Here is a 26,793-nt window from a genome sequence, read left to right on the forward strand (position 1 = left end):
TATATTGAGAAAAGGAATACATTAGGAACAAGTATGCCTCCTTGGGAAGCACAAAAAAAAATAAGGACATACTGATTTTTCTTACAGCTATGTTCTCAGAGGCCATTGTGCCAGCCAAGTGTTCTTAACCTGCACTTAAATTAGTATGAGATATTATGATTCAAGAACTCTTCTTAATTTGATTTCTAGTAAGAAGATGCTGCCGAACACCGCAGAGATGAGATCCTAGCTGTCACTAGCCAGTGACAGGTTGTTGCCTAAGAACAGGCAAGTACATTGCCATGTATTCATCAACTTTACTTCCTGTCTCCTCTCAAACACTGCTCCACCCTAAACAAAACTTCAATGCCACTTTTCCCAGTACACAAGACTACCTTGTTGAATACCGTACATGCTGTGCTGAGTTCCTGGTAGAACCCCACAGTAACACATTTCTGTGCACAGAGCGAACTGGAAATCCAGACTTCCCTTTGTAAAGGTAACTTACACCCAAGCCCGTGTGGAACTAAAAAAACTCAAAACAGCTTCACTTACAAGTTCAGATTAAACTGATAAATACAACCATATCCCATGAAGGTCCTGCTTTTACAGCCAATACAGTACAATAGGGAATGCATTGAAAAACCAGACACTGAAGCAATAGCCTTTCAGCATTATCATCAGAAAAGGTTTCACTATTTTGGTTCACCCCTCAAAGTGTTCCAAGCTCTGACAGCTACAACCCATGCCAGAGTCACAGGCCTAAGGTGGGTCAACTGCTGCCACTCAGCTGAGAGCACAAATGGACCAACTGCACAAATTTAGACTTCAGACTAGTCTTTATAGACCTCAGAGGATGAGAACTAGAAGTCTTCCTCAGGATATAGCCAATTAATGACAGCACACTGCTCCAAGAGGAAGACCTCATAAAATGCTGCTGTATGTAGCACCAAGGAAGACCAGAAACAGGTTTAAGAAGCCTGTCGAAAGTGACTGACACCCAAAACACCACTTGGTGAACAGAAGCAAGTGTATGTATGTGCTAAGACAGAAACTAGGTGGGAATCCTGCCACTGATGGTGAACAGAAGCACCGGTTTTCCCAGAAGTGCTCAAAATACTGCAACAGTTTTAAATCAGGGTCACAAATGTCTGATAAAAGAAAAACAATAATCAAGTTCCCTGACATAAAACATGATATGGGAATTATGCACTACAATCACAGACAGCAGTTCTGTGGTTTTGCCCTTAAAAGGACCAATACAGAAGAGCACCTTAAAACTTGCCATCTGTAACTAACACCATCTTGCTAAAAATAAGTAATACTTAACAGAATTTAAGTACAAATAAAATATATGAAATGAAAGAAGATCAAGTCTCAAAACATTTTGTTTCATACTTTTCACATTATTAAGATTCTCAAAAGCCCTTTCCTCATCCTTCACATTCACGATTATGATCCCCACTCACGTCCAAACAATGAGAGCATAGGAGTTTCAGATGCACTAGGAATAAAACTAGGCAGCTATCTTTCTGGGAGGGCAGGAGTACATAGTATAATATTAAGCCCTCCACGTGAATAACAGAGTCAGGAATAGAATCTCAAAACTCAAGACTCAATTATTCCCCTGAAGGAAATGAGTACATCTCAGGTTATAGCTAAGGAACTTCTACTACTGACAAAGACTCTGGCAAGCACAACACTTGAGCATCTCTTGCATTACTCCACAGGCACATCTAGAAATGCACAAAACACATCCATTGCAACTTACAGTTCACTGGAGTATCTTACAACCTTTCTGGAAAAACTCTTACTGCATGGATGAAAGACAGCAGAGTCAACATTTAATATGACGAGAAAATGTTAAAGCTGATAGACTAACAGAGGTCTATTTGTCTCAAGACTGCCATAATTCCAAAAGTAAGCATATGACCATTACATTAATGATTTTAATATTCATAAAAACTCTCTTACAAAGAAAAGATATTGGATTTAAAACAAAACAAAATAATAAATTAAAAAACCCCAACCAACAACAAAAAAAACCCAAAACAACAACAGCCACCCTCAAAAAAAATCCCAAAAAAACTCAAACAAACAAAAAACCTCAAAACAACAGACCATAACAGATCTCCATGCCTGGCATTCACAGCATTTTGAATCCGAGCAGAAAGCCACAACATTCAGAGAGGGCTCTTCCTGTCATGGGGAGGGTAGGATACAAAGATGCAGCATCAATCTTAGTAGTAACAAACAGCTTTTTGTTGGTTTTATAGACTTTTCTTTTGGTTGTTTTTACTTGGATATGACTTGGCTTTCGGGCAATGTTTGCAGACTTCCATCAACTCCACACAGGACTGTTGGCCCCTTCTAACATCTCCATTTCTGTGTAAGGAATCCCCTGTGAAGCTCAGGAAGGTCCTTACTGAACCACTGAAGCTCTCTGGCTGCAAAGCTGCTCAGCAGCCTTAGGGTGAAGCTGCACTAGAGGTCCAGGGATTCTGTCCCTCAGAGAAACAGGGATGGACTCTTTGCAAGACACTCTCACAACAGCAACATGGCACTTGGGGCTCAAACAGAAAATAAACTGTGATTGCTGAACATGAGGACAGCACCTTTTATGGCCTGGTCTGATACTCTATGTGAACGGACAACCAAACACCTGGCCATGATGTGGGCTACAGAAAGTAACAGCAATACACAACAATCAGGATCAGAATCCTCCTCAGTATGATTCAGCCACATGAAAAACAAGCAGCCAGCTTAAGCTGGATAAGTAACACTTGAAGTTTGAGGAGATTTGAACTTCAGTGAAGAACAAATAGTACCTGGGGGTGAAAAGATGTGTGTGTGTAGTATTAAAATCAAAATACTTTCAAAGGTTCAACTACTAACATAGCTAAAAGACTGCATAATTATAATTCATGTAACTCTTGCAAAAATTTAAAGAAAAAAAACACCTTTACCCTTCTTCCAAGAAAAATTGTTCTTCTATTTCAGGTCTGCTATAACATCGCAATTTGACCTTAAGAATACAGTCCTGAGGTATTTAAATTACCCAGTCCAGACCACTAAGTGCTCTGGTATCACAGCCACTCTCTCAGCCTTTGCCGATTGACAACACCAGTAAAACTCACTAGCTTTAAACGGAACTTCCACATAGGATTCCCTTTTGCTCATTACTAGATCAACGTTCTTTAACACTAGTGGAAAGATGAGTGGGAATAAAAAAAAGGAAAAAAAAAATCAAGGTCACCTTCACAGTTCACTCACCTCTTGTATTTTAATAGAGCTTCACACAATTTTTGTGTACTTCATTGCTAAGATATTAGTGGATCAAAAAAATACTACTAAAAAGGGACACTACCAAAATTTTTCTCTGCAAGTATCAGTGGTGAAGTCAGGAGCAATCTCAATCTCTTTTATCTGTTGCACTGATCTCAAATCAAACCAGCATCTATCTTTTTTTCAGTATTTTGTTATTTTCCTTTCCAACACTTCCATTAAGTGTTTAAGTGTTTTACAGAGTACTATCACTGGTAAAATTTCTTAAAGAGTTCAGCTACTGAACATTTAAGTTAGAGGATGGATGTAAAGCTACGTTTACAATGACTCTTGCTGTAAATCCAAGTAGTGGTTCAAGACACCAAGTGAAATCACACTGTATAATGCCAAGCTTTAATGACAATGACTCAAAGAATGCTAATGAACTTGGAGTACACCCCTCATTTTCAAGTCTTCCCTTGCTATACAGCACTTTTTTTGGCATTTGTAAAGCTGAATGCTTACTATTCACTCTTCTACTGAAGTCTTAACTAGCTCTTCTCATTACACAACTTTCTACAGTACACCAGTCAACTAGGTGATGACGGCAAAATAGGACATCTTGTGTTTGTAGCCAAAGAATTTGTCAAATTAATTCCAACAGGAAGTTGGCAGAATATTACACATTAAGCCTGTTTTTATTTTTATTACATGCAAAGTTCTAAAGGAGTGGGAAGAAAACCTACAGATTTAATACTTTAGATAAAATATTCCTTAGATTTCTATTCCCCTGCCAGGTGGTAATTACCCACGTAAATATCCCAATAATCCAAAGAACTTCAGAGAAGGAAAAACTTATTAAATTTCACTTTTAAGCAGCACTAGGCTAAGTAGAATACAGACATCTTATAAATGCTATCTTATAAAAAAAGACAACTCCAAGGCCTCTAGCCTGGACAAACTATTTCCCGCCCCCACTTTCCAACATGTATTTACAGACGTGTCTACACAGGTCTCATCAGCATTCTCTATTAAGAGAGCTGCCAGGTCCTGCATGCTCTGCCACTTCACACCCTGAGAAGGGAGGAACAAGCACAGCATTACTGTCATCTTCAGTGTCCCCTTGGCAGCTACAATCCACAAAGAACTGCATCCATCATTAAGACAGCCTAGCATCCACAAAGAAAAGTCAAAAATATTGTCCTGTGTCCTTCCTGCTACCCCTCATAGTCTAAGTAAAAAGCCGCCTCCTAGTCAACCCCATCCCGCATGGCTCTCACTAGTCCAAAGACAGGCATTTGTCTGCCCACTCCTTTTTAGACACTGAATCTTAATACACTCTCTTGTTAATGCAGAACTCTTTTACTTCACCTTGAAAGATATTCCTGTTCAGATAATCTCAAAATAAATTCACTTGTATCTTTTTGCTTTTTATGATTTTTCTCATAAAAAAACCCCTATAACAAGGGGAGGGGAAGCCATGGAGCACTTCTTCTCTCCCAAGCAAAAGCCAAGACAACAAAAACATGCACTCAATTTTCTTATCCCTACGTGTAAATCAGTGACTCTCATAACGTATTTGTTTCTCTGAGTTTTCCACATTTGTGAAGAAATGATCTTTCCAGGACAACCTAAATAAAAAAAAAAGTCACAGACAACCAAGCAAGTAAGCAGAAAAATCACTCCAGGCACAAAAATCCACATTTTTACTGCATCCTAAATAGAACAGAGATAACAAGATTCCCAGCAGCATCACTGTCCAAAAGAGAAGCCACAGAAAATATTTTACCTCTTGTAAGATGTAACTTGTTTTCACACTAAGGATCTAATTCAATGAAGCCCAAACTTCACAGCCCTATGTGTGGTACACATAAGCCTGTTTACATTTCAAATAAACCACAAATTATGCCACTAAGGACACTATATAATAATAGAGGCATACCATCCAGCTGAGCAGGGTTCACGTATCCAACACACCCCAAGTGGCTTTACCATCAGAGTATACTCCCACCCTAATGTTTTACTACTCAGTTAAATCAGAAGGCAATACAACCACACTAGGTTAGACAAGACTAAGGATGCTATTACTTGCTTTGGAGATATATACCTGAAAGTTGGTTAAGATACTCTGCAAAGAATTCAATAAAGTATTCCACAAAGCATTCCACAGGATCTTCTTTTAAAAAAGGGAAGAGGTAATAGGATTTTGTAATACTATCAATATTAAAAAAACCCCAACCCTTAAGCCAGAATTTTGCACATCCACATTTTTCAAAGTATTTTATTTCAAGAAAACACTAGGTAGCCCTTCGGGATGAGAAAAATATCCAGTGATGAGCAGGCTAGTATAGAAGCTGTGGATCATAGGTATCTGTCACAGCCCCAATCCAGAGCATCAGACATCAGGGTCAGGACAGTCAGTTTCCTCTGAGCAGGATTACACTCAGTTCAGTCACAACGTGAAGATACATCATGCTGCGACTGGAACCAGCGAAGCTCCTTACAGTTTTATATACGAATGGGAATGAACCATCAGTCTAGTAAAGTACTAAGCATTCCTACAGAAGTCCCAAAAATGCAGAGAGAGAACAAATACCTAATTTTTTTCTTTTGAATCCTAAATATACACTAACACTCCTATTCAACTTTTTTTAATTATGAAGGTACACATAAAAATCTCAGTTACACACACTTTTTGAAGCTGAAAGTTAGGGGTTAGATTCTGAGTCTGTCAGACGGTTTGGGCTTTTGTTTTGGGGTTTTTTTTTCTTGGTGGTTTGGTTTTGTTTGCTTGTTTTTGTTGGGTTTTTTTGGTTTTTTTTTTTGGTAATTGACTTACCAACTCTGGACAAATACGAACACTGTGGTCAATAAACAGGAAACAATCTCTGCAAAGGCCCTGGGGCTGAGACCTCATAGCAGACTTCCTCCACCCAAGATGTTGCCTCCAGAGGCAGAACAGATCTCAGACATCAACTTGACCTCTGCTCACTGTTGCCTCCTGGCCAATATGAGGAGCATGTAAGCTACAAAATGCTTCACAGTAGGTTGGGCATTTCTACTGATTCACAGGTAAATGCGGTGAGCTTGGGTCTTTAGTGTCCATTCCAACCCCCTTAACATTCTATGATTCCGTGATCTTAGAAAATCCAGTCACAAAAAACTTGACCTGAAACCCTAATGTCCAAGAAGGAAGAAGAGTAAATAAAGGAGAAGAGAGCAAAGTAGTTTTGGCACTCAAGTCATGCCCACTATCACTGAAAGGTGCTGCTGAAGTTCAACAGGCTTGACTAGGGGAAGGTATTGTCAGAATTTACTTGTAACATTAACAATCAGAATTTAGAAAAAGATATAAATACTTTCTCTAATTAAACAGATTTTCTTTATTTTGGCAAAGAGACTTGTGACAACTCCAGAGTTGTAGACTTGCTTTAGCTAAAGATATCTATTGCACAAACACCTGGAAACAAAGACATAAGCTTTAGTCTCACTGCAAAGGTCTTTGTCTGGTATCTAACATACAATGCCACTTTTTAATCCTGGGAAGGCAGGAAAGAAAAAGCATCACCGTCATAACGTGTATCTGTCTACGCAATTTTCACCTTTTTTCTAAAGGTGAAAATTTATTAAATTAATCACTTACAAGGTGAAGAAGATTAAAAATTCATGTATGGCCGGCGTGAAGTAAGTTACCACAACCTCCCTGAAGAGAATATTTTTATTTGGGAGACCTCGTTTGATTTTCTATAACCACCTCCTTTTTTTTGTCTATATAGTCAACAGAATTTCCAGTTTACCAGCCTGGACATACAAGTCATGTTGGCTCAATCCAAGGCATTACGTGCAAAACAGCACTACTGGAACAGAAACAACCTTCTTACCACCATGCAAAAGACAGCTCCAAAAAGTCCTGGAGCACAAAATTACTTTGCGCAATTTCCCCCCGGAGTAGAAAATGAGAGATGACTATGGGCAAGAAGTCTGCCAGAAACAAACAGGGAGCTTTCAGCAGCAACACATCTGTCCATGTCCTTCATCCACACTTGTGTGCCATAAGTCACCACTTATTGTTACAAAATAATATTTAAATTTCAAATAGTGTAATCCACTTTATCAAATCATATAAATACAGAACAGGTAAAACACTTCAGCCTAAACTACTGTTATCTCATTTTTGTCTCAGTTGTCTTTCAGTGGCTCTGCACTGGTTTTTAAGTACACATGCTTTTAGGGGTGAACTTTGTTTCATGACTCAAACATGCTCCTAGTTAGAAGGCAGCCAATATCCAAGAGATCATCTAGCAAACCGTGCTGTTTAATGAGGAAGAACAGGCTAGCTGGAACATATCCTGTCTTCAGGCACCAACACCTGTGAAATATGTTCAAAAGTCTGCCTTTCATAATAGTTTTATTTAATATCCTCTCTCTCAGAATTTCAGAGCTCAGCTGCTCAAATGAGTATCTTCAGTCTTCTGCTACTGGATTAAAAGAGGAGATAAGAAAAATAACTCTCAACATTTGTTTCTAAGAATTTGAGAAACCGAATTTAGTAAACAAGTGTGCGAGGAGTTGTTACATGACAGAAAAAGACAGGAAAACCTAACATTAGAGACAAAGACCAGAGCCCTAGAAATAGAGTAATTCACAGATAACCAATAGTTATTTCAGCATTTCATTCTAAGGATTTGTAAGAGGGACAAGACAACTAGCAACATTAAACCTGAAGGACTAATAAGGCAGTTATAGCATCCTAGAGAAAATGAAGAAGCACACCGTGTTCAAACAATATGCAGTATTGCATTTCCTCAACTAAAGTATAACAATTTCTTGATTTAAACAATTCAACTGTACATCTAAAGTGTTAAGTGAGTTAAGAAAATGCAATTTTCTATACTTAATCTAACTCTAAATATAAATTGACTACAAAGAACTATTTACTACAGGAAATCCCAGTTTATTCTACTGACATTTGCTGAATGCTTGTTACACTTGTAAATGTAGAACAAATCAGGGAGTCAGAATAGTTCAGTTCCTTTTAATTATTTTAACACTACATACCTTTATAGTCTTAGTTTGAAGTCTCAATCCATTCAGGGTATTGATAGCTTTTTCAGCATCCTTGGGGTCAACGTAGTTCACAAAACCGTAACCCAAGCTCTGTCCTGGTTAAAAAGACAAAAGACATTGTTAGACTTTTACATCTGCAGTGCTACACAGTGAATAACTAACTGTTTAAAACCTACAGACACTCTGAGCAAACATCGCATAGACTGAAGAACAGTATCCACTCCAAAGAACAAAACTACAAAGGGTCACAACATCTAATTTTCCCACTAACATTGGTAGATTTCAAGTAGCTTCCTCTGTTTTTGTGTTCAACACAGAAATTGCTACATTCAGTTTAATGAAACACTTAAAAACTGGTAAGAAGAATAGGCTCAGAAGTGTGTTATGATCTGTTAGACACAAGAGGATTTGCAGAAGTATCAAGGTTGAAGTGACATCAGGAATCCAGTACTCACTCAAACTTTTTTATTGAACATACAAAGTATAGTGGCAAAATTATGGACTACTGCTTGAAAATGGAATACATTTGAAAGTCACTCAATGTTAGAATTTGAGCCAAATTAGAAGCCAAAAATTCTACACATGTTATTTATACACTACATATAGCCTTTCAGTAACAAGGAGTTTAAAGGCTCGTTTTGTTTCAATACTCAAGACAACAGGTCAAAGTACCTGATCAAGAACTAAGTATCAGCCAAAGTATTTTTGCACTATTATTTTCAGGTCTTTTAGTGCTGGAAATTCAGATGACAAATGGACATAAAGCATTTTCAATTATTAAAATTAATTCGTTTTTATCTCTGAAAAATAGCCCCTTTCTAACCATTAATTTTACCTAAGCACTTGAGTTTAGCAGTAGTCATCTATAGACAACTTCAAAACCTACAGTATACTGTCCCTATGTACTTTTAGTGCATAAGAATGCAAATAGGTGGAAAATGTGAAAAGTTACACTTAACAAGAATACTATCCTTTATTAGTACATATCTTTCTAGAAATACTCCCATACTCTGAGGTGGTTTTGTTTGTTGGTTTGAGGTTTTTTGGGTTTAAGACACCAAAACAACAACAAAAAAAATCAGTCAACAAGCCATGGGGAAGCATTAGACATATCTAATTTACAAAATGCTAGTTAGTATGATTAGCTTGGGTACACAACAATATAAAAGCTAAACAACATTGCATAAAGCACAGATGACACATTTATTGCCCAATAAAGATATAATGGAAGCCATGCTGTGTCAAATTCTTGTATAGTATCTACAGAGTATGCATTTAATAGTATGTAAGGCAAAAAAAAAAACAACAGGAAATTTTGCACTTAATTAAATACCGTAAGAGGGTTTACTAACTAGCCCATCATCACTGGCATTTACAGTTTTGCACTTATTATGCCATGGCACCAAGGTCAGAGGACACCACCACCCCACTTCCCAAAGCAACTTCCATTCTATCACATGTCCTCCTTAGAATACCTCAGGCAAACTTAAATTGTCTAGATGGATCCATGAACAGGTTAATACATGCATTAACAGAGAATCCAAACCCCAACAAGATAGGGGACTGAGCATCTCTAGAGAACCCTGCTCTGAGCAGGAGGTTAGACTCCAAGATATTCATGCCTTCAGCCTCAACAGTTCGTCATGTTTCCATATGGAAATAGCCCAAAGCATTTCTGTATTCATTCAGAGCTCTGCCTAGATATTGCTAAGTTTCTAATCCTACAAGTCTTTTTACTTATTACAGTAGAGCAATTTCTATATCTGTCACCTCCATCACTCTCACTGTCTGCAGAAACCCTTCCCAACAGCATCTCCAAAAAAGAAGAATCTCTCTTTTGTGCATGACTGATTTCAGTGTTATCTCTTAATAGAGAAATGCTGATTTCAGGTGTTTCTTATTCATCTCCTGAGGAGCCCTTTTAAACAACCTTAAAAGATGTTAAAATCTCTAAGAGAAAGCTATTTCTTACAGGATGTTTCCAATACAACATTCACTCATTCCAGATCCAACAGGAACAAATGGTAAGAAATTATTTCTCCTATCCCTCTCGATGTGATCTGCTTTTCATATGAAGAACACCCAGACTGCAGCAGATAAAGAGCTTACAGCTGTTACAAAGGATTCAATTCATGACCGTTCTTCTGGAGACACTCCAACAGTTAAACTTGTTAAATATTAGGACACTAGCCTAGGAAGGTGGCCCCAAAAACCCAATAATTTATTCAGAACAAGTCTGAAATAATCAATGCAATTTTATTCTATGACTTTACAATTAAAGAAGAGCTTTCACCATGACAGTGGCAAAACACTGGAACAGGCAATCACAGGGGTTGTAAAGTATCCATTCCTGGAGATACTCAAGAGTCTGAATGGACATGGTCCTGAGCAACCTGCTGAAGAAAAATCTGCTTGAAAAAACAGGAAATTATTAGGTTATCTCCAGAAGTTCTTTTCACCCTTGGTGAATCTGTGAATTAGATTCTATTTACTTCAGTTTTGTTTTACTTAGGTTATCATCTAAAATACAAAAATTTTCTTCATTTATTTATTTAGAAAGGTTAAGAAAATACAAAACTTCTTAGACGTTAAAATGATGCCTGAAGATTAGTGGTTCAATTAGACTGTAACAATAATTGAGAGTCAAGAATCACCACAGAAAATAAGGAAGGCAAATGTTGACTTAGAACAAGCAATGCCAGTGAATTCAAATCAAACCCAATTTCTGCAATCAGTGTTTGAGGAACCACATCTTCCTGCTTATATTAACCACTTGTTAAGGGGTTTGTCAGGTCATAGATGGATGAGTTGCAGAAAATTCAGACAAGCATTAATAAAACATACTAGAAGCAGTTATTCCAAACACCCCATCAGATTCTCATTCTAAGCTATGTCTGACAGGGGATGGGAAAGTACAAAGTGGGTTATAAGGAAGAAATGAATTTGTAAATTCTAAGTGAAAAGAATTTCAGTCCAAACTTCAAGTACTACTACAGCTGTACAAGCCAAAGGGAAGTCTCATTTTACTGTGGGCTTCAGACAGAGAGACCACCACGTACTGTGCGCAAATTTTAGTCAAAATTAGAGGCAACCAGCCATGGCAACTCAAACCAGTCCTCCTGTGCAGTTTTTCCTCATTCCTCAATGTCTGAACATTTGCTTTCAAGACAAAATAAGGAGAAGCGAGATGTAAATCAGCTGCCACTTAGGATATTTAAGAGGAACTTCATTATTTAATGAATGTAGAGACTAGTTGTATTGCCTGAAGATAAGGACTGAACTGGACTCTTCCATCTGTGCTGCTTCCACACCGAACTCCATTTGCCAGGACAGCCATGTCCTGCAGAACACACATTTGTCTCTAAGTGTAGTAAAAGGTTCAAAAATAGATTATGTGTCTCAGTCTGCTAAAAGGTGACAGAAGAAAGAAGGTAAATCTATAGCTATCCACAAGTTAAACAATCCCCAGACTTAAATGTGTATCAAAAAGCTGTTTAGTCTCCTGCTAAGACAGGGTCAGCTCCAGTAGGCTCTTGCTTTGACTTCCTGTTTCTAATTCGTGATTAATGATACCATCTGAAAAAACTCTTACACCTCTCCAAGTTAACTGTCCTGGTGCTCTGCCTGTTACTATGTGTTTAGGTATTTTGAATAACAAGTTTTGCTTTTTGAGGATCTTCAAAATTAAGGCCTACTCAGCCTTAACACAGACAAGATACTACCTGTGTCATCAGCTCTTTATCTCATAAGTCAGATGAACATGTACTATTAAATTCAGATTATCCTAAATAAAGGAATGTCAAGAGTTTCTTGTTTAACTATCAAGTGAGCTTACACTCCTGGATAGTTCTTGTAGCTACTTCACAAACCTGTTTAAAGATATTTCTGTAAACCTCCTACTAGATTTTACGCTTTCAACACTATGAATATTAAGAGAACATAGAGTAGAAAAATCCCAACAGTTAGTTAAATGACTGATAAAAGTCACTGAATTAGGAAAAGTAAAAATGATGACATGATCTGGAAGAAATGAAGAAATAAATGGGGAAAAGCAATACGACTTGAATTTTTCTTCAAAAAAGTCTGAAAAACCAAAAGCCACATAGTAGAAGCAGTGCATCTAACTGCATCTAACCTGTAAGACAGCAAAGAAGTTAGAATCAAAGTTATGATTTGAAAGCTCACACTGGAAATTCACAATTATCAACTTCATTTTATGTTTTATGTAACTGACACTTGTAACAAAGTCAAATTCAAGAAGAAGTAGCAAAAAACTTTCAGTTCGGCATCTCTTTGAACCTAGACACGCTATATCCATTAGCGACTGACAAACGTTCAGCCTCTGTGGCCTGAACATGAAAAAGTGCAAGAAAGCACTTTGCTGTTCAGTTATTAATAGGGGAAACTGTTCCATTTTTATTTTATGTTTTTGAGCTTCATAAATATGACTTGATCAACATATATGATGATGCAAATTAAACATTAATTAATTAGATAATGCCAAGTTGCTTTTTAGCACTACAATCAATATATGGAAAGGATTTTGAGAGAAGAGCAAAAAGTTATTTCAAACAATTTAATTCTAATCAGTCTAATCAGACTGCTCGAGAGACTGATTTGACATCCAAGTGTACACAAGAAAAGCATAAATGAAGTAATTTACCATTAGAAAACAAGTAATGAACACACTGATTCAGTATTTAGGAAAGGAGAGCAGACAGACTTCATAGGTACCAATCACCAAAAGATCAAAGAAGTTTCAAGTTCAAGTAAGTAAGTAGGAAGTCACAGCTATCTATGGTCACAGCGCTCCTGCATTTACTATTATCCCTTGGAAGACGACTTTTTTAGCTTCAAAAATACACAAGCTAATTCACAATACCTACAGAAGAACCACAAATAAACTAGTTGTATCCTACCCAAGTTGTTTCATAACTACTTCCTATAAACTATAAATAATGCACACAGCTGTAAAAGCCCAAAGAAAAGCCTCTGCTGTCCAATGTTCAGAACAAAATAGACGCTATCCAAAGAGAAAAGAGGTCATGTAAAGTAGATGTGATAGAGGTGACACTTATCCATTTTTAATGTTTTGCTTTTAAAGGTAGCAGCAACATTCCTTAAAGCAGGATAGAACCCCCTCTGAAAGCTAAATAATTAAATCTGGCCAGGGATGTTAAGGCAAACAAGAAAGGCATCTACATAGAAAGCTGATGAAATAAAAGGTTAGGGAAAATGTGGGCCCTCTCTGGAACAGGAAGATGACCTGGTTATCAGGGATATAGGGAATACAGAGGGATACTGAACAACTTTTCCTTATTCAGCCTTTACCAGCAACAGTGGCTCCAGCCATACTGCCCAAGTCACAGAGGGCAAAGAAAGGACTGGGAAAATGAAGAACCACCTTCTGTACAAAACCATCAGGTTCAAAACCATCTAAGGAACCTTAAGGTGCACAAGTCCTCAAGAGCTGGTCAGATACACCCATGGGCTCCTAAGGGAATGGGCAGAGGAAATGGCTAAACCACTATCCATTGTATTTGAGAAGCTGTGGCATGATGAAGTTCCCACTAAATGGAAAAGTGGAAACATAACTTTCGTTTTCAAAAAGGGAAATAAATAAGGAGGGGTTACTATTGGCTCAACAGTCTCATCTCAGAGTGTGAGATCATGAAGCAGATCTTCCAATTATGGTAAGACAAAGAAAAAGGAGGAGTGACAACAGCCAGCAAATTGTGCCAGACAAATTTGGTGGCCTACTACAATAGCGTTGAAGTGTTGGTGGATGAGGGAAGAGTGACTGATGTCACCTACACACAGCTGTGCAAAGCATTTGATTCTGTCCCACACAATGCCCTTGGTCTGTAAGTTGGAGAAACATGGATTCAGTGGTCACTAAGGAATGGGCTGGATTTTCCCTCAAAGAGTTGTTGTCAGTGTCTCAATGTTCAAGTGGACATCAAGGACAAGCAGCAAGTAGTGTTCATATGGGATCAGTATTGAGACAGGCCCTGTTTCACTCTGTCACCAACATGGACAGCAAGATCACGGGCACCCTCCTCATCAAGTTTGCTGACAACATTGAGCTACATGGTACCATCGATACTCTTGAGGGAAGGGATGCTATCCAGAGGGATCTAGACAGCTTGAAAGGTGTGCACCTCTGTGAGAATCTCATGAAGTTCAACCAGGCCAAGTGTAAGTCCTGAACCTGGGTTGGAGCAATCCCAAGGACAAATAAAGGGTGGGCAGAAAATGGAGTAAGTATAGCCCTGCCAAAGAGGACTCGGGGGTGCTGGTGGATGAGAGGCTGGAACGTGACCCAGCCATGAGCACTCACAGCCCAGAGCGCCAAACGTGTCCTGGGCTGTATCCAAAGCAGTGTGGGCAGCAGGGGAGGGAAGGGATTCTGCAGCACCTCTCCTTTGGGGACAGGCTAAAAAAACTGAGTTTATTCTGCCTGGAGAAGGCTCTGGAGACATTGTACAGCACCTTCCAGTACCTAGAAGGAGCCTAAAAGAGAGCTGGAAAGTGACATTTTACAAGGGAAAGTAGTGATAGGAGAAGGGGGAATGGCTTTAAACTGGAAGAGGGAAGACTTATCAGGTACAAGAAAGAAATGCTTTCTTTGTATGGTGAGACACCAGAACAGGTTGCCCAGAGAAACTGTGGATGCCCCATACCTAGAGAAGTTCAAGGCCAGTCTAGATGGGGCTTTGAATAACCTGTTCTAGGGGAAAATGTCCCTGTCTAAGGAAGGAGGATTAGAACTAGATGATTTTTCAAGTTCCCTTCCAAAACAAACTATTTTATGTTTCTAAAAGTTCAGTTATCTGAACTGTTCATTTTGCATAAAAGTGGTCAATAACTATGTGCTATACATTAAAAGTAAGACTTGAAAGGTAGATTAATACAATTTTTAACATAATGGTAGTTAAATAAGGCCTTTCAAGAGAGGTGGAGTCCCTCACAAATGCCCAGTGAACTAAAATGCTGCCTTTTTGGTAGTCCTGCAACATTTTTTTTATAGGTCCTGCAAAGAATGGATATTACTTTCTGCCCGACACCATGATTAGAGAGCAGCTGTTAATATTGTAGTTTTATTTCATGACTGATTAAAGCATCTTGGTATTCCAGTAGGTCTTCTCTCAATGGTTTTTGGGCAGAAACTTCAAAAGGTTTGTCCCTGGACATTTCTGGCCTATGGTCCTGATGCCTCCTCTGCTGTCCAGCTATCTAAACTTGTGTTCTCATGATTTCCCTCTCTAAATAGCTGCTGCTGAAGATAATATGCATATCTAAGAAGCCTGTCTTCCCCAGCAGAATATAGAGACAGTGCTGTAGAACTACTCTGCTTAAGCACACAGCTGGTACCTTCTTTTCCCCCCAACACTACCCACTGCAGTATACAAAGGTATTACTACCAGATAACTAGCAGGTGCTGAAAGGAAAGCAACTTCAGCACTAGAAGAGCCTGCATTGCTGCATTTCTTCCCACAGCCAACCAACTGCATCATTTCAAAGCACACTTTCTACTGGCATGAACCAGAACAGGTTTTTGACAATGCTGCACAATTATTTTGGAAGTCTGGGATACCCACCACACGAGGGAGTCCTTGGCTGCTGTTTCCCATCAGAGCTATGGAATACCCAGTCAAAGGGCTGAGCAAGCTAACTTCTGGAAGCAACTGCTGATTACATTACCAGAGTAACCAGATAATCCTGCATCTTGTCTGGAATAGTAAAACACTCCTGTAAAGTCTGAAGGTCAAACAAAATAAATAATTAAGAGTATCAGGTAATAACTTTTTCCACAAAAAACTGAGTCAAGACATATTCTAGAATCAGCTGAGCTCTCAAAACCTTTTCAGAATATACTGATCAAGTAAGACTGAGTGAGTTCTATGAAATGTACTGGTTCCTTTTAAAGAGCAAGAAGAGCTGTTGTTTCTAAGTTTCTCACTAACAGGTAAAAGTAAGGTAACCAAAGCAGCCCCACTAATTGAATCCTGTTAATGCTAAACTTTGGAAGAGAAAATCCAAAACTGTCATAAATAACCATCCCAATAGGCATATAAAAAAGAATGAGAAAAAACCAACAAAAAACCCCAAAACATTTACAACCTCATTAATAATACATCTTAAAATTAATACATACCACTAAGGTATAAAACAATTTTCATGGTCTAATACAGAAACTAAGCAGAGACTAACCAATCATACTCTGGAAAATTAGAAATCTGAACAGCAAGTAACACATTCATACATTTCCACAGAACAATCAAAAATTATCGAGAAGCATACAGTTAAAAAATGGGATTTTTCTACAATAGTCACCATACAATCACTTCAGACATACCAGGCTCTTTCAACTTCTGCAAAAAACATCTTATTGCAAAAGACTAAGCTATAGGAATATAACTGGTAAGAACATCAGTATCACAGAAGAAATGGTAAAAAAACCTATCTTGAAAAAAAAAAAATAGGGCATACTATTTACATCATTATTACAGTGAAGAACACAACTCTGACTCTAAAAACTGGAATTTATTGCCTACAAGTCTACAGAAAGAGAACTTACAGGAATTCCAGAAGATTGAGGATCTTATTTCTTTTGATAATTTAACTTCAGCTACATATGCTGCCTTCAGTAAGGCAACTCTTAAGTCCTCCAAAAACTGCCATCCAGACCTTAACTGGAAGAGAACAGTCCATTTTCTAGTGAACAGTAATGTATTTTCTGCTTCCAGCCATGTAAATGATCATTTTACAAGCACTGTTTTCAATAAACCAAACTGTGCTTAAAGCCACAAGCTTCTGTGTCTGTGTATGAAGTTAACTGGCAAAAATCCACTAAACTGCAAGAACAAGCCAGCTTCAGGACGAAGTCAAATTCACAGAAACTTGGCATTACAGGTTTTATTCTGCCTTTCATCACTCCAAAGGCTGTATGCACTGGTGGAAGAACGCTGTTAAAAGAAACATCCATGACAACATACAAAGACCATGTATAAAGCTCCCATTAAAATTCTTCTCATGGACTCAATTTTTGCAAGTCCCCTAAAATTTCAGGGTGAAGATCTGTTCCATGACCAGTATACCAAAGCAAAAGTGGCACTACAGAAAACCAACAGGATTATGTAAAGATCAACCTAAAAGCCGCAAGTAGTAGTCAACGTTGTTCTGAAAGTAAGCCAGCATGGCCGTAGAAAAGATAATACTAATAGACTCCAGCCCAACTTCAGAAGCATGGAAAGTTTAACAGAGTTTCAGATATAGAAGTAAGAAGCATCCAACCCTTTTGTCTATGTGGATTTTGCAATTCAAGTTGTTGGAATGTTCTATAATAATGCTAGAGTGATCCTGCAGAGTGAAAACCTCACAGAGGACTTGTGAGCCAAGATGAAGTATCATTCAGCTGGCACCAGCTCTTCTACAAAAGTTGCCTCATTCTTAAGTCACTACTGTCATCTGTGATTAATGCCTTGGAGACTACCACACCATTATCTTGGCACTGAATAAGGCCAGGAGCACAAACTCAGACATACAACTCAATTAAGCGTAGCACTGTATCTGAAACTCCCTACATGAATGTGAACAAGAAGGGCTAAATTAATTAGAGAATACAATCAACCTTTCTATTTACTCGTAATGTAAGTCACTGTTCAAGCTTCAAACTATATTTTAGTTTGCATTAAGGCTTGAACTGAGTTTTAAGAACAACTCAGCGAAATGAGGGAACCTGCGTATGTCATTGAACAATCCCTAGTTTATTAAGTTAAATAACAAATAAGTTTGCTTATAGTTTCAGCAGATGGATTCTATTTACTGAACACACAACCCATACATCACTGAGCAGGCAAGGCTGAGCAGCATGTACGAAAACACCTGTAAACTATGATCACTACTAGATTTCAGTATTTGATACTTCAATGCCTTTCTCCCAAACCATTGCTCAGCTATTTCCCTAGATCTGGAATAATGGAAGTTCAAGAATGAATTTTCATTCAGGATCAAACACTGATCGAAGTATTTGACAGTATATCCTGCCACACAGCAAGTAGATTATGTATAATCTCAAAGCCAGGTTCAACTCTTTATTAATTTGGTGCCATCCTCCTGCCTTGTAATTCTTCATCTGGCACCTCACCAACACAAGCTTGTTGTTGCTGGATACAAAAGTGATAGCGCAGTTCTGGTTCTTCCCTGCAGCATCAGGATAAAGTGGTGGGGGTACAATGGATGCTAGGCATTACATGAACCTGATGAAAGATGTTCAACAAGCCAGAAGAGACAACAACTGAAGGTTATTAACAGGTTATTTGTCAAAACAGAAAAATGCCAGAAAGCGTGGTTGGAAGCAGGAACTGCATGGGAAGGTGCATACTGCTGCACAAGAAACAGCGAATACTTATGGACACTAAAGGAGGAAGAACACTGAGAATGATGCCCATTACTGCCTCATGTTTAAGCATAACAGCCACAAGCTACCTGAAATAATGAAGACTGAACTAGACACCCAGACTTTCTTACAAACTAGCTTGTCATATTACAAGGAGAAGATCCTTACCACACCAAGGTAAAATAACACCATGGAATTTGCCAAACCAAGTACTTTTCTGGAAGCTAGCTATACCCTTAATTTTTGCCATTATTAGTAGTAACATGTTCCAAGCATCCCAGTTTTGTCTTTTGCATTCAGTTTACTCTTTGTCAGGAATACAGCCAGCAGTGTTACATATTCTCCTTATTGTTTCTACCTAGTCACCTTAAATTAGCAAGTGGATGTAGAGCACTTTATTCTACTCCTGAGGTGTTTTCAAAACCTGTGGCAATGTGCTCACCCAAGTTAAAAACTGGCACAACACTTTGTTGTGGTTTAAGCCCAGCTGGCAACTAGGAGCACACAGCCGCATCTAAAAACACTCCCCCTCACATCCTTGTCAAAAACGGGAGAAGTTAAAAAAAAAGCTTGCCAGTGAAGACCAGTTGAGTAATTGAAACAAAGTAACATGAAATACTACTAATAAAATAAAACAAAAAAGGAGAGAAACACCAAGGAAAACAAGTGACAGATAAAAAAAAATCATCATCCACTGGCTTATACCAAATCCTATCCCTGAATTGCGAGCAGCCCCCAATTCAGGTAACTCCCCCAGATTATTAATTTGGGTGTGAGGTTCTATGGTGTGGAACACATTGCTGGCCAGTTCAGGTCCCCTGCCCTAGCTATGCTCCCACACCTGCTTGCTGGCAGAGCACAAAACACTGAGCAGTCCTCAACTCAGGGTAAACACTGCGCAGCAACAGCCAAACCAGCCGCGTGCCATCAACGTTGTTTTCATACTGATTCCAAAGCACAGCACTCTACCTACTGCTGAGAATAAAGGAACTCTCTTCCCAGCCAAAAGCAGGACACACCTGAACATAAGTTCTTTTCCAAAACTTCACAGAAATACATACTGCTTTGGAATGGTTGTTTTGGTTTGGTTTTTGTCCAGGTGTTTACCTGCTATTTAACCTCAGAGTTTTGAAAGACATCCTGGAATGTGCCATGATGTCAAGTTTGAAAATTATTTCCCTGCTCTAGGGAACTTTCTTCACAGGTTAACTTCCAATGTTACTTTCAATCACATGCTTCTGTTTTGATTTTTTTTTTTCTGGTCTTTACCAATGAATAAAAAAAATGTAAAAAAAATAGTAAATTGTCCTCAAAACATAATTTTTTCTTTCCCAAGTCTTAACTGTCAACTCAAAAAACATGTGCTTGAAAGTATGAACAAGCAGGACATTTTTTTCAGTTTTAACAGCTGCAATTAACAAACAAGAACAACTACTAATCTGTAATACTAAATAGCTGGAAAAAGCCATTTCTCTTTGCAGTTGCTAAAGGAACATAGGAAAATAATATGTTGAGAAAAGCTGAAGTTTTCATTATTTGAAACTTAAGTACGTCTCCACAACAATTAATTCTTACATGAATACAGCAAAATTCTTCCACAAGTAAACTTGGCATTTTTAGTTTACAAGGTGGTGGGGAAGAGGGGGTGGAACTAAAATAATCAACACATCTTACTATAGATGCAAGACTTCATAACAATTGTTCAGCATTATTAGGCTCCAAGTGCATTTCAAAAAGAGCTTTGGTTTAACATGAACAAAGCCACAGCTACAAGAAAGACTACAAAGAATACTTTATCCACAACAGATCCAGAAACTCAGAAAACAGGAAAGAATTCAGATTAAAAATCTCCTGTTTTAGTAAATTCTGCTAAATGCCTCAAATAAGCAAAGGTAAAAACAAAGTAATTGCAACAGCTGGTCAACAGTGCAGAAATTTTGAAGATAATATGGCTGTGTCCTTGATAACTGTGGGAATTAGTAGATTTAAAAAAAAATATTAAAGGAATCATAAAATAAAGTACAAGATCTGAGCCCTCTCAGTTATTTTCTCTTTACTGTGGATTAAAGTATTAGGTCACTAAAGCCATAGGCTTGCATAGTTTTCTTCTATGGCATTGTACAGCTTTCTATTTCCATTCTGACTTGACATACTCCAGGAAGAAAAATTCCAGAGAATAGTAGAGTAAGCCCTTTTCTGCAGTTGTACACAGAAAACCACAATGGCAGTGAGCTGCCTGTTAAGTACCATGATAAAAGAAAATAAAATGTAGTTATACATATATTTTATAGAAAATAAACACATGCAGCTAAAAAGTTCCTTGCATGGATTTTAAGGTCTTGCTTCTGCAACACAATATATTAGCTGCCTCAATACATCATGGACCAAACATGAATCTATTAGAACCACCTGCATCTTGAAGTCTTATTACTTACCACTCAGCTTGTGGAGGTGAAGAGGAAATATCTACTTTCTGTAGGGATATACAGGTCTTTATAATCCACGAGACATCCTTGGAGTGAAATAGCTCCAGGGCATACAGGTCAGTTACATCACTACCCAAACTGAGACAGAAATCACTGAAACATACCTCCATACTTTGCTCTAACTTCACAGCACAGTTACCCTGAAAAGAAGTTACACTGTAAAAATGTATGCCTAACGAGAGGCCCCTCACACACTAGCTTCCACTAGAATCAAACATTTATTCAAGCAGCTGGCCTATCTGTTTGATCACCAAGATGTAACAGCAACACATACCTACATACACATACGAGAAAGTACACAGTGTAAGATATATCAAACTGGCAGCCTGGGACTCCCAGCATGAAGCAAAAAGCATGTGAGATAGTCCACATCACTACAGGACCAAAGCCAGTTTGCAAACCCCAACGCTTTCACAGCTTCTTGCAAGTTATGGCAGCCACTGACAAAAGTGAATGGTAATCTGTTTGCAGAAAGGTGCAGGATAATGTATATTGCAATCATCTCCATCAAAAGGCACAGTGTTTGCTGAAAAGCAGAGTGATTCAGCAATCAGAAAGGTCCCTAGTTATATTTAGTCATATAAAAAGAGTTAAATTTTTAGAACATCAAGTTCTTGCTTATGCTATATATTGAGATGAACTCATTAGCTCAGGTTAATATATGGATGAATAACCATTTTAAAAAAGAGCTTGTTTCCACAAAGTTAGCACTATGAGTGAATCTCTGGCAGGTTAGTCAAACAGGTCTTTTCTACCTCCTTTACTTGTGAAAACAAAGCCTATGAACTTTGAAAAGTCAAAACAGCATTGTGCCTGCGAAAGTAGAAAGACAATTAAGTGCTATCTTGAGCAACACAAGGCGAAACAATTTTCTTTAATCTCACCTGTTTACATGACTCACTTCCAGGAGACATGTGAAGTACAATAAATTATGCCTTTACTATGTAAAGGTACAGTAAATACTGCTAAATATTTTTCAGTAATATTAAATAGCAATCAGAAATATGAAACACCACAGAATTGCCTGGGTTGGAAGGGACGTTGAACCATTTAATTACAACCGGTTAGGAGACTTAAGATGTTAGTTGTGCTCTGGGTCCACACGTAAGGTTTCTTTGAAACTTAACTCTTTCAGGATTATCCCTGTAGGATGATAAACACCCAAGCTAGCTAAGTAAGCCAATACTCTGCTGCTGCACTTTTCTGCAACAAGCACATGAAGTTCAAAATCACTTTATTAACTTTGTGCTGTAACTCACCAGGTCCCTAGGCCACACCAGATACTGCATTTTAACATCAGCAGAGTTTGAAACAAACTTGAAAATTACAAAGGTGATTTTAGGACCAACCCTCCCCATCCCCAAAAGATCTATGCTTCAAGGTCTTGAGCAAGATGCACCAGAGAGCAGTCTGTCACCACAAACATATACAAATTCATATAAATAGAAATTTGCCTCCAATCCCATTTGGTTTCTCTTCTTAACTTCACATTTTAGTCAAGCTTTGCACAACATAATCTACTGGCAAGATACACTTTTCCAGGCAGCACCTTCTGTCCACAACCCTGCCTTAATCAGAAACTGCCAGGCTGACAAAAGCTCACTCACCTCAGCACACCACCAACACTAGCTAGCAAGTACCCCTGAATATTATAGACTCAGCACACCACTGAAGAGCAGGCAGCATCAACCAGTTTTTCCTTTAGCTACCAAATCACTCTACTCTCCCAGCCAAGTGCACAAAACATCTGACGCATTAGAGCGACATAGGACTGCAAAGATCAAACACATTGGGAGTAAAGGCTAACAAGGAAAAAGATCTGGGGAGTTTAAAAAAATAGCAAGCCTTTCTTGAAACATGATGAAGTTGTGCTCTCTTCATCCATTGGTACTCACTGTATCAGGCACTCATACTGTATGAACAAGTGCCTGAAATTCCAGCTACTCATTGCCCTACTATGCTCAAAATTTTCTTTTTTTCTCATGGGAATGCTTAAAACTTTCTACACTGTAAATAAAGTAACTTTAAACACTAATCCCCTCCACAGCTACACCAAACTCTCTCTTCCTGCTTCCTTCTTCTGGGACATAAAAAGTAAAACCTACTTTGCCACCTACCTTATCTTCAAGGCAGTAAGAAGCATCAAATTAAGAGCCTCATATTAAAGCATGATCATATCTTCTTTCTCGATCTTCCTGTAAGGTTAGTTTACGTACCCTAAAATTAGACTTCCATTAAGGGAAGTGAAAGATTTAGAGCTGAAGAGAAAGCTAAGACTGCTCAGAGCAACAGTGACAAGAGACTTGAAAGAAACTGGCAGCCCAGGCTCAACTGAGATCACTTCCAAAGTCATGAGTTTTAGATATGCAGTAGCACTGACAAGGCATAAGGTTTCCAACAGATCTGCCCTTGCCAGACACTAACATTTACAATGTTATGATAGGAGGAGTGAACACTGCAGAGCTTAGCAAGTTTCACGTGTTCTAGATTCAAGCAGCCAGTCAGATAACACAAACTGTATTGCTCCCACTAACGACACAAGTGGGTTTTCCCCTGATTATCAAAAGATTGCTGTGCAAGTCACAGCAAGTGTAAGAACCCTCTCTAAGAGATCAACTTTTCATCCATTCTCTGCTGAAACAGGCCACTTACCCTTCAGAAAAGAAAATCCTTCTCCAAGTCATGGCCCCAGCTGTTCCGGCTGACTAATTCAGCATTGTGACAAGCGTTTCCTCTGACTGCACTAGGGGAGACCGAGTGCCCCATAACCAAGAATCTGATAGAGAAGAGTCCCTCCTAACAACACTGCACTGATCAGATGCACATACATGGCCAATACTGAATTGTGACCAATATTACCACTGTGAAGAACACGAGCTCCATCTGATGACATTATGTCCAACTCTGTAATTTCTGTTTCTATGACCAACTCAGAATCCTTTGCATTTACTACCATGGTACTTCAATGAAGACTGAGAACATGCATGAGAACTGAAACCGTCTGTACAAACTTTAGTTGCAAACATACTGACACAGCTGCTTCAACGATTTTATGGAAGAATTCAACTTTAAGGCAGTTTTTCTAGAACTACAGCTCTAGACATATGAATTGTGTGCTGCATTTTACATCTTCACTTTGTGTAACACAAGAAAGAGAGAATACTTCAAAATATCTGAGAAACTATTGTCTTCAAGAAGACAAGATGAAATCTACAAAATTAAACAAGATACCCTGTAAGCTTTAGTCTTATAGAAACATGTTAGAGATAAAAATGTGACCCTTCCTCTACATGAGTATCCATCACTGTACTGCAGACTAGACAACAGTACTCTGGATTGTACTCTAGACTGCAAAAGCCTATGTACTTTTTAAAGGGGTCACAGAAGACTTGAACTTTACTCTTGTAAACCTATAACGCTGACCATAAAGAAACACCACCACAGTGGTCTGACAGACAGTTGCCAGCCACAAGACAAACAGGAATCCAGATTTTTTTTGAAAAAAGTGTGTAAGAGGACCAGACTCAACAGCATGTAAGCTCCACAGCAGGGCAGCTGGACCAAGTCTGGAAAAAACACCATGTAACAGTGATGAGCAGGCATGTCCTAAAGTGGACTTACTCTTTATCTTCAAGCAGAGATGATAGAAGGCAGCAGGAACTGATGAAGTCTTCAAGAGCAGAGCATCTATCTTCTTGTACTAAAGGTAACAGTATTACCACAGCTTCACAGTTCATACACAAGTCTATGAATATGAAACACAGTCCTAGGCTGTCTCTAAGCATATCCTGCCTCACTTTTCAAACAGAACAAGCAGGCATGCTAAACTGCAAATTTAATCCATATATAACCATTATTACCAGTTCAAATACAGTCAAGGAGACAAGAAAACCAGAGCTATTCACGAGCAGGTTCTCTTTTAAAGAAAGTAAGTTGTGAATTTTATGAGTACATGATTATTTTAATGAAAGAACAGTACAGAAGCTTTGAAGAAAAAAAAACCCAAATACTTTCCCAAACTTAGAACATCTGAGTTAGCTGCTTTCTGAAATTAAGGAGTCTATATTCCATGAGTTTCAGTTTAGCTAAGTATGCCACAACCATGACTGAAAACTGGAACATTATTCCACTATGTGGAAATTAAGCATTAATCTTCCACATGTACAAATGAAATTGTACTAAAGACAGTAGGAATTAAAAGAATGCAGCCATTGTTTTTTTTAAGGCGACTAGTCACATTTTTACCTATATTCAAGTTTCAGAAAAGTAGGTCTAGAAAATGTTGACCATACTATGATATTTTTTGCTTTTTAAGTGCTAGCTACTACTGTTTCTTGTATTTTTTTTCAAAAGCTGCTAAATCCATCTATCTTGTGCAAGCACAAAGCATGTACTCTTTAAAGTGCTTGACCAGGGACAGCTCCAATAATTAAACTTAATTCCATTTTATTCTCTTCCCTAACACTGAGTATTTTTAGCTTGTTTTTTGTAACTATACATGCTTAACACTAGATTACATAAAATGTTATCATTATATGATAAATGTTACCTCTGCTGCCTTTAAATATGTATAAGCACTTAAACTAAATTAAACAGTTATCTAAAGCGGCTGCCTGGAATTCAGTAATGTTGCTTTGTTGAGACCAGGGTCCCCTACCTATTATTAATTAACGTACAATGGCAGTTTTATAATTTGTATTGATATACATCTGCATTAATCAAAAGCATGTAAGAGTTAACACATAACACAGACTCTAAAATATCCAGGCACAGTGACTCATTCCTGACAGATTCTCTGGTTAACATGTGAAGATAAAGTGACGCTCATGACCCACTTATCAGATGCTGCTGTCAGTGGGATTCTTACATGAAGAGAGACTCTTGTTCAGCACCCTTTAGAATTGTCAATACTACCAACATTTAATTTATTTACCTTGAATAAAACAATAAAACAGCAATCAGCTACTTTAATTCTTACTGGTAACACTTGAAATGCTTTTCCATTAATAGAGAAAGAAGACTTCACTTTAACTATTAATGCTGCCCTCAACACAAAGTTCTGCCCATGAAGGGCATGCTTGGAGATCTATCAGGAACCTTCACAGATCAGCTTACTCCCTTATTCACAAATAAGTCCCAAGCTAAAAATCAATAAAATAATCAGGACTTGGACTTCAAACTCCTCACATGAAATTAGTAAATGAACTCCAGGGTGCCTCCTTCCCCTCAAACAGGTTTTCCACAGGGGAAACAAAACAAGGAAGGCTTTAAAATTCAAGTCCTCTCAATCCTAAAGAGTGCAGACAGCTTCAAGGAAATGAAGCACTTTCACCTCTACCCATGGCAGCGAGGTTGGAATTAGATGCTTATTAAGGTACCATCCAACTGAAAACATTCTGTGCTTCTACAATAACGCAAGTGCACTTCAGTGCTGCAGATGTGATCACAGAGAGAGTGCTAAATAACAGGGTGGGAGATAACTTGGCTTAAATCCACCAGATGCTAATGAGTATTTGGGTCAAGATGACAGTGGCTGGCCATGGTATCTCTGAATTTTAACACATGGGCCTGGCAACCCAGTAATCCCAGGGGGAA

At 38.3% G+C, this 26,793-nt stretch overlaps 1 protein-coding gene across 9 annotated transcripts in view; it reads right to left on the minus strand.

Moving 5' to 3' along the window:
* The window catches only part of ELAVL2 (ELAV like RNA binding protein 2), an 86,804-nt gene that overhangs the window by 14,717 nt on the left and 45,294 nt on the right, over positions 1-26,793 (minus strand). For all 9 annotated transcript variants that reach the window (XM_088054453.1, XM_088054451.1, XM_005530754.2 and 6 more), the window contains one exon: positions 8,302-8,405. In XM_088054453.1, coding sequence (XP_087910579.1) covers positions 8,302-8,405 — 104 coding nt within the window. The remainder of the gene's footprint in view (positions 1-8,301; positions 8,406-26,793) is intronic.

Source organism: Pseudopodoces humilis, chromosome 4 (assembly GCF_049639895.1).
Source record: "Pseudopodoces humilis isolate 2021_Gansu_Grassland_sample_001 chromosome 4, ASM4963989v1, whole genome shotgun sequence".
Classification (NCBI taxonomy): domain Eukaryota; kingdom Metazoa; phylum Chordata; class Aves; order Passeriformes; family Paridae; genus Pseudopodoces; species Pseudopodoces humilis.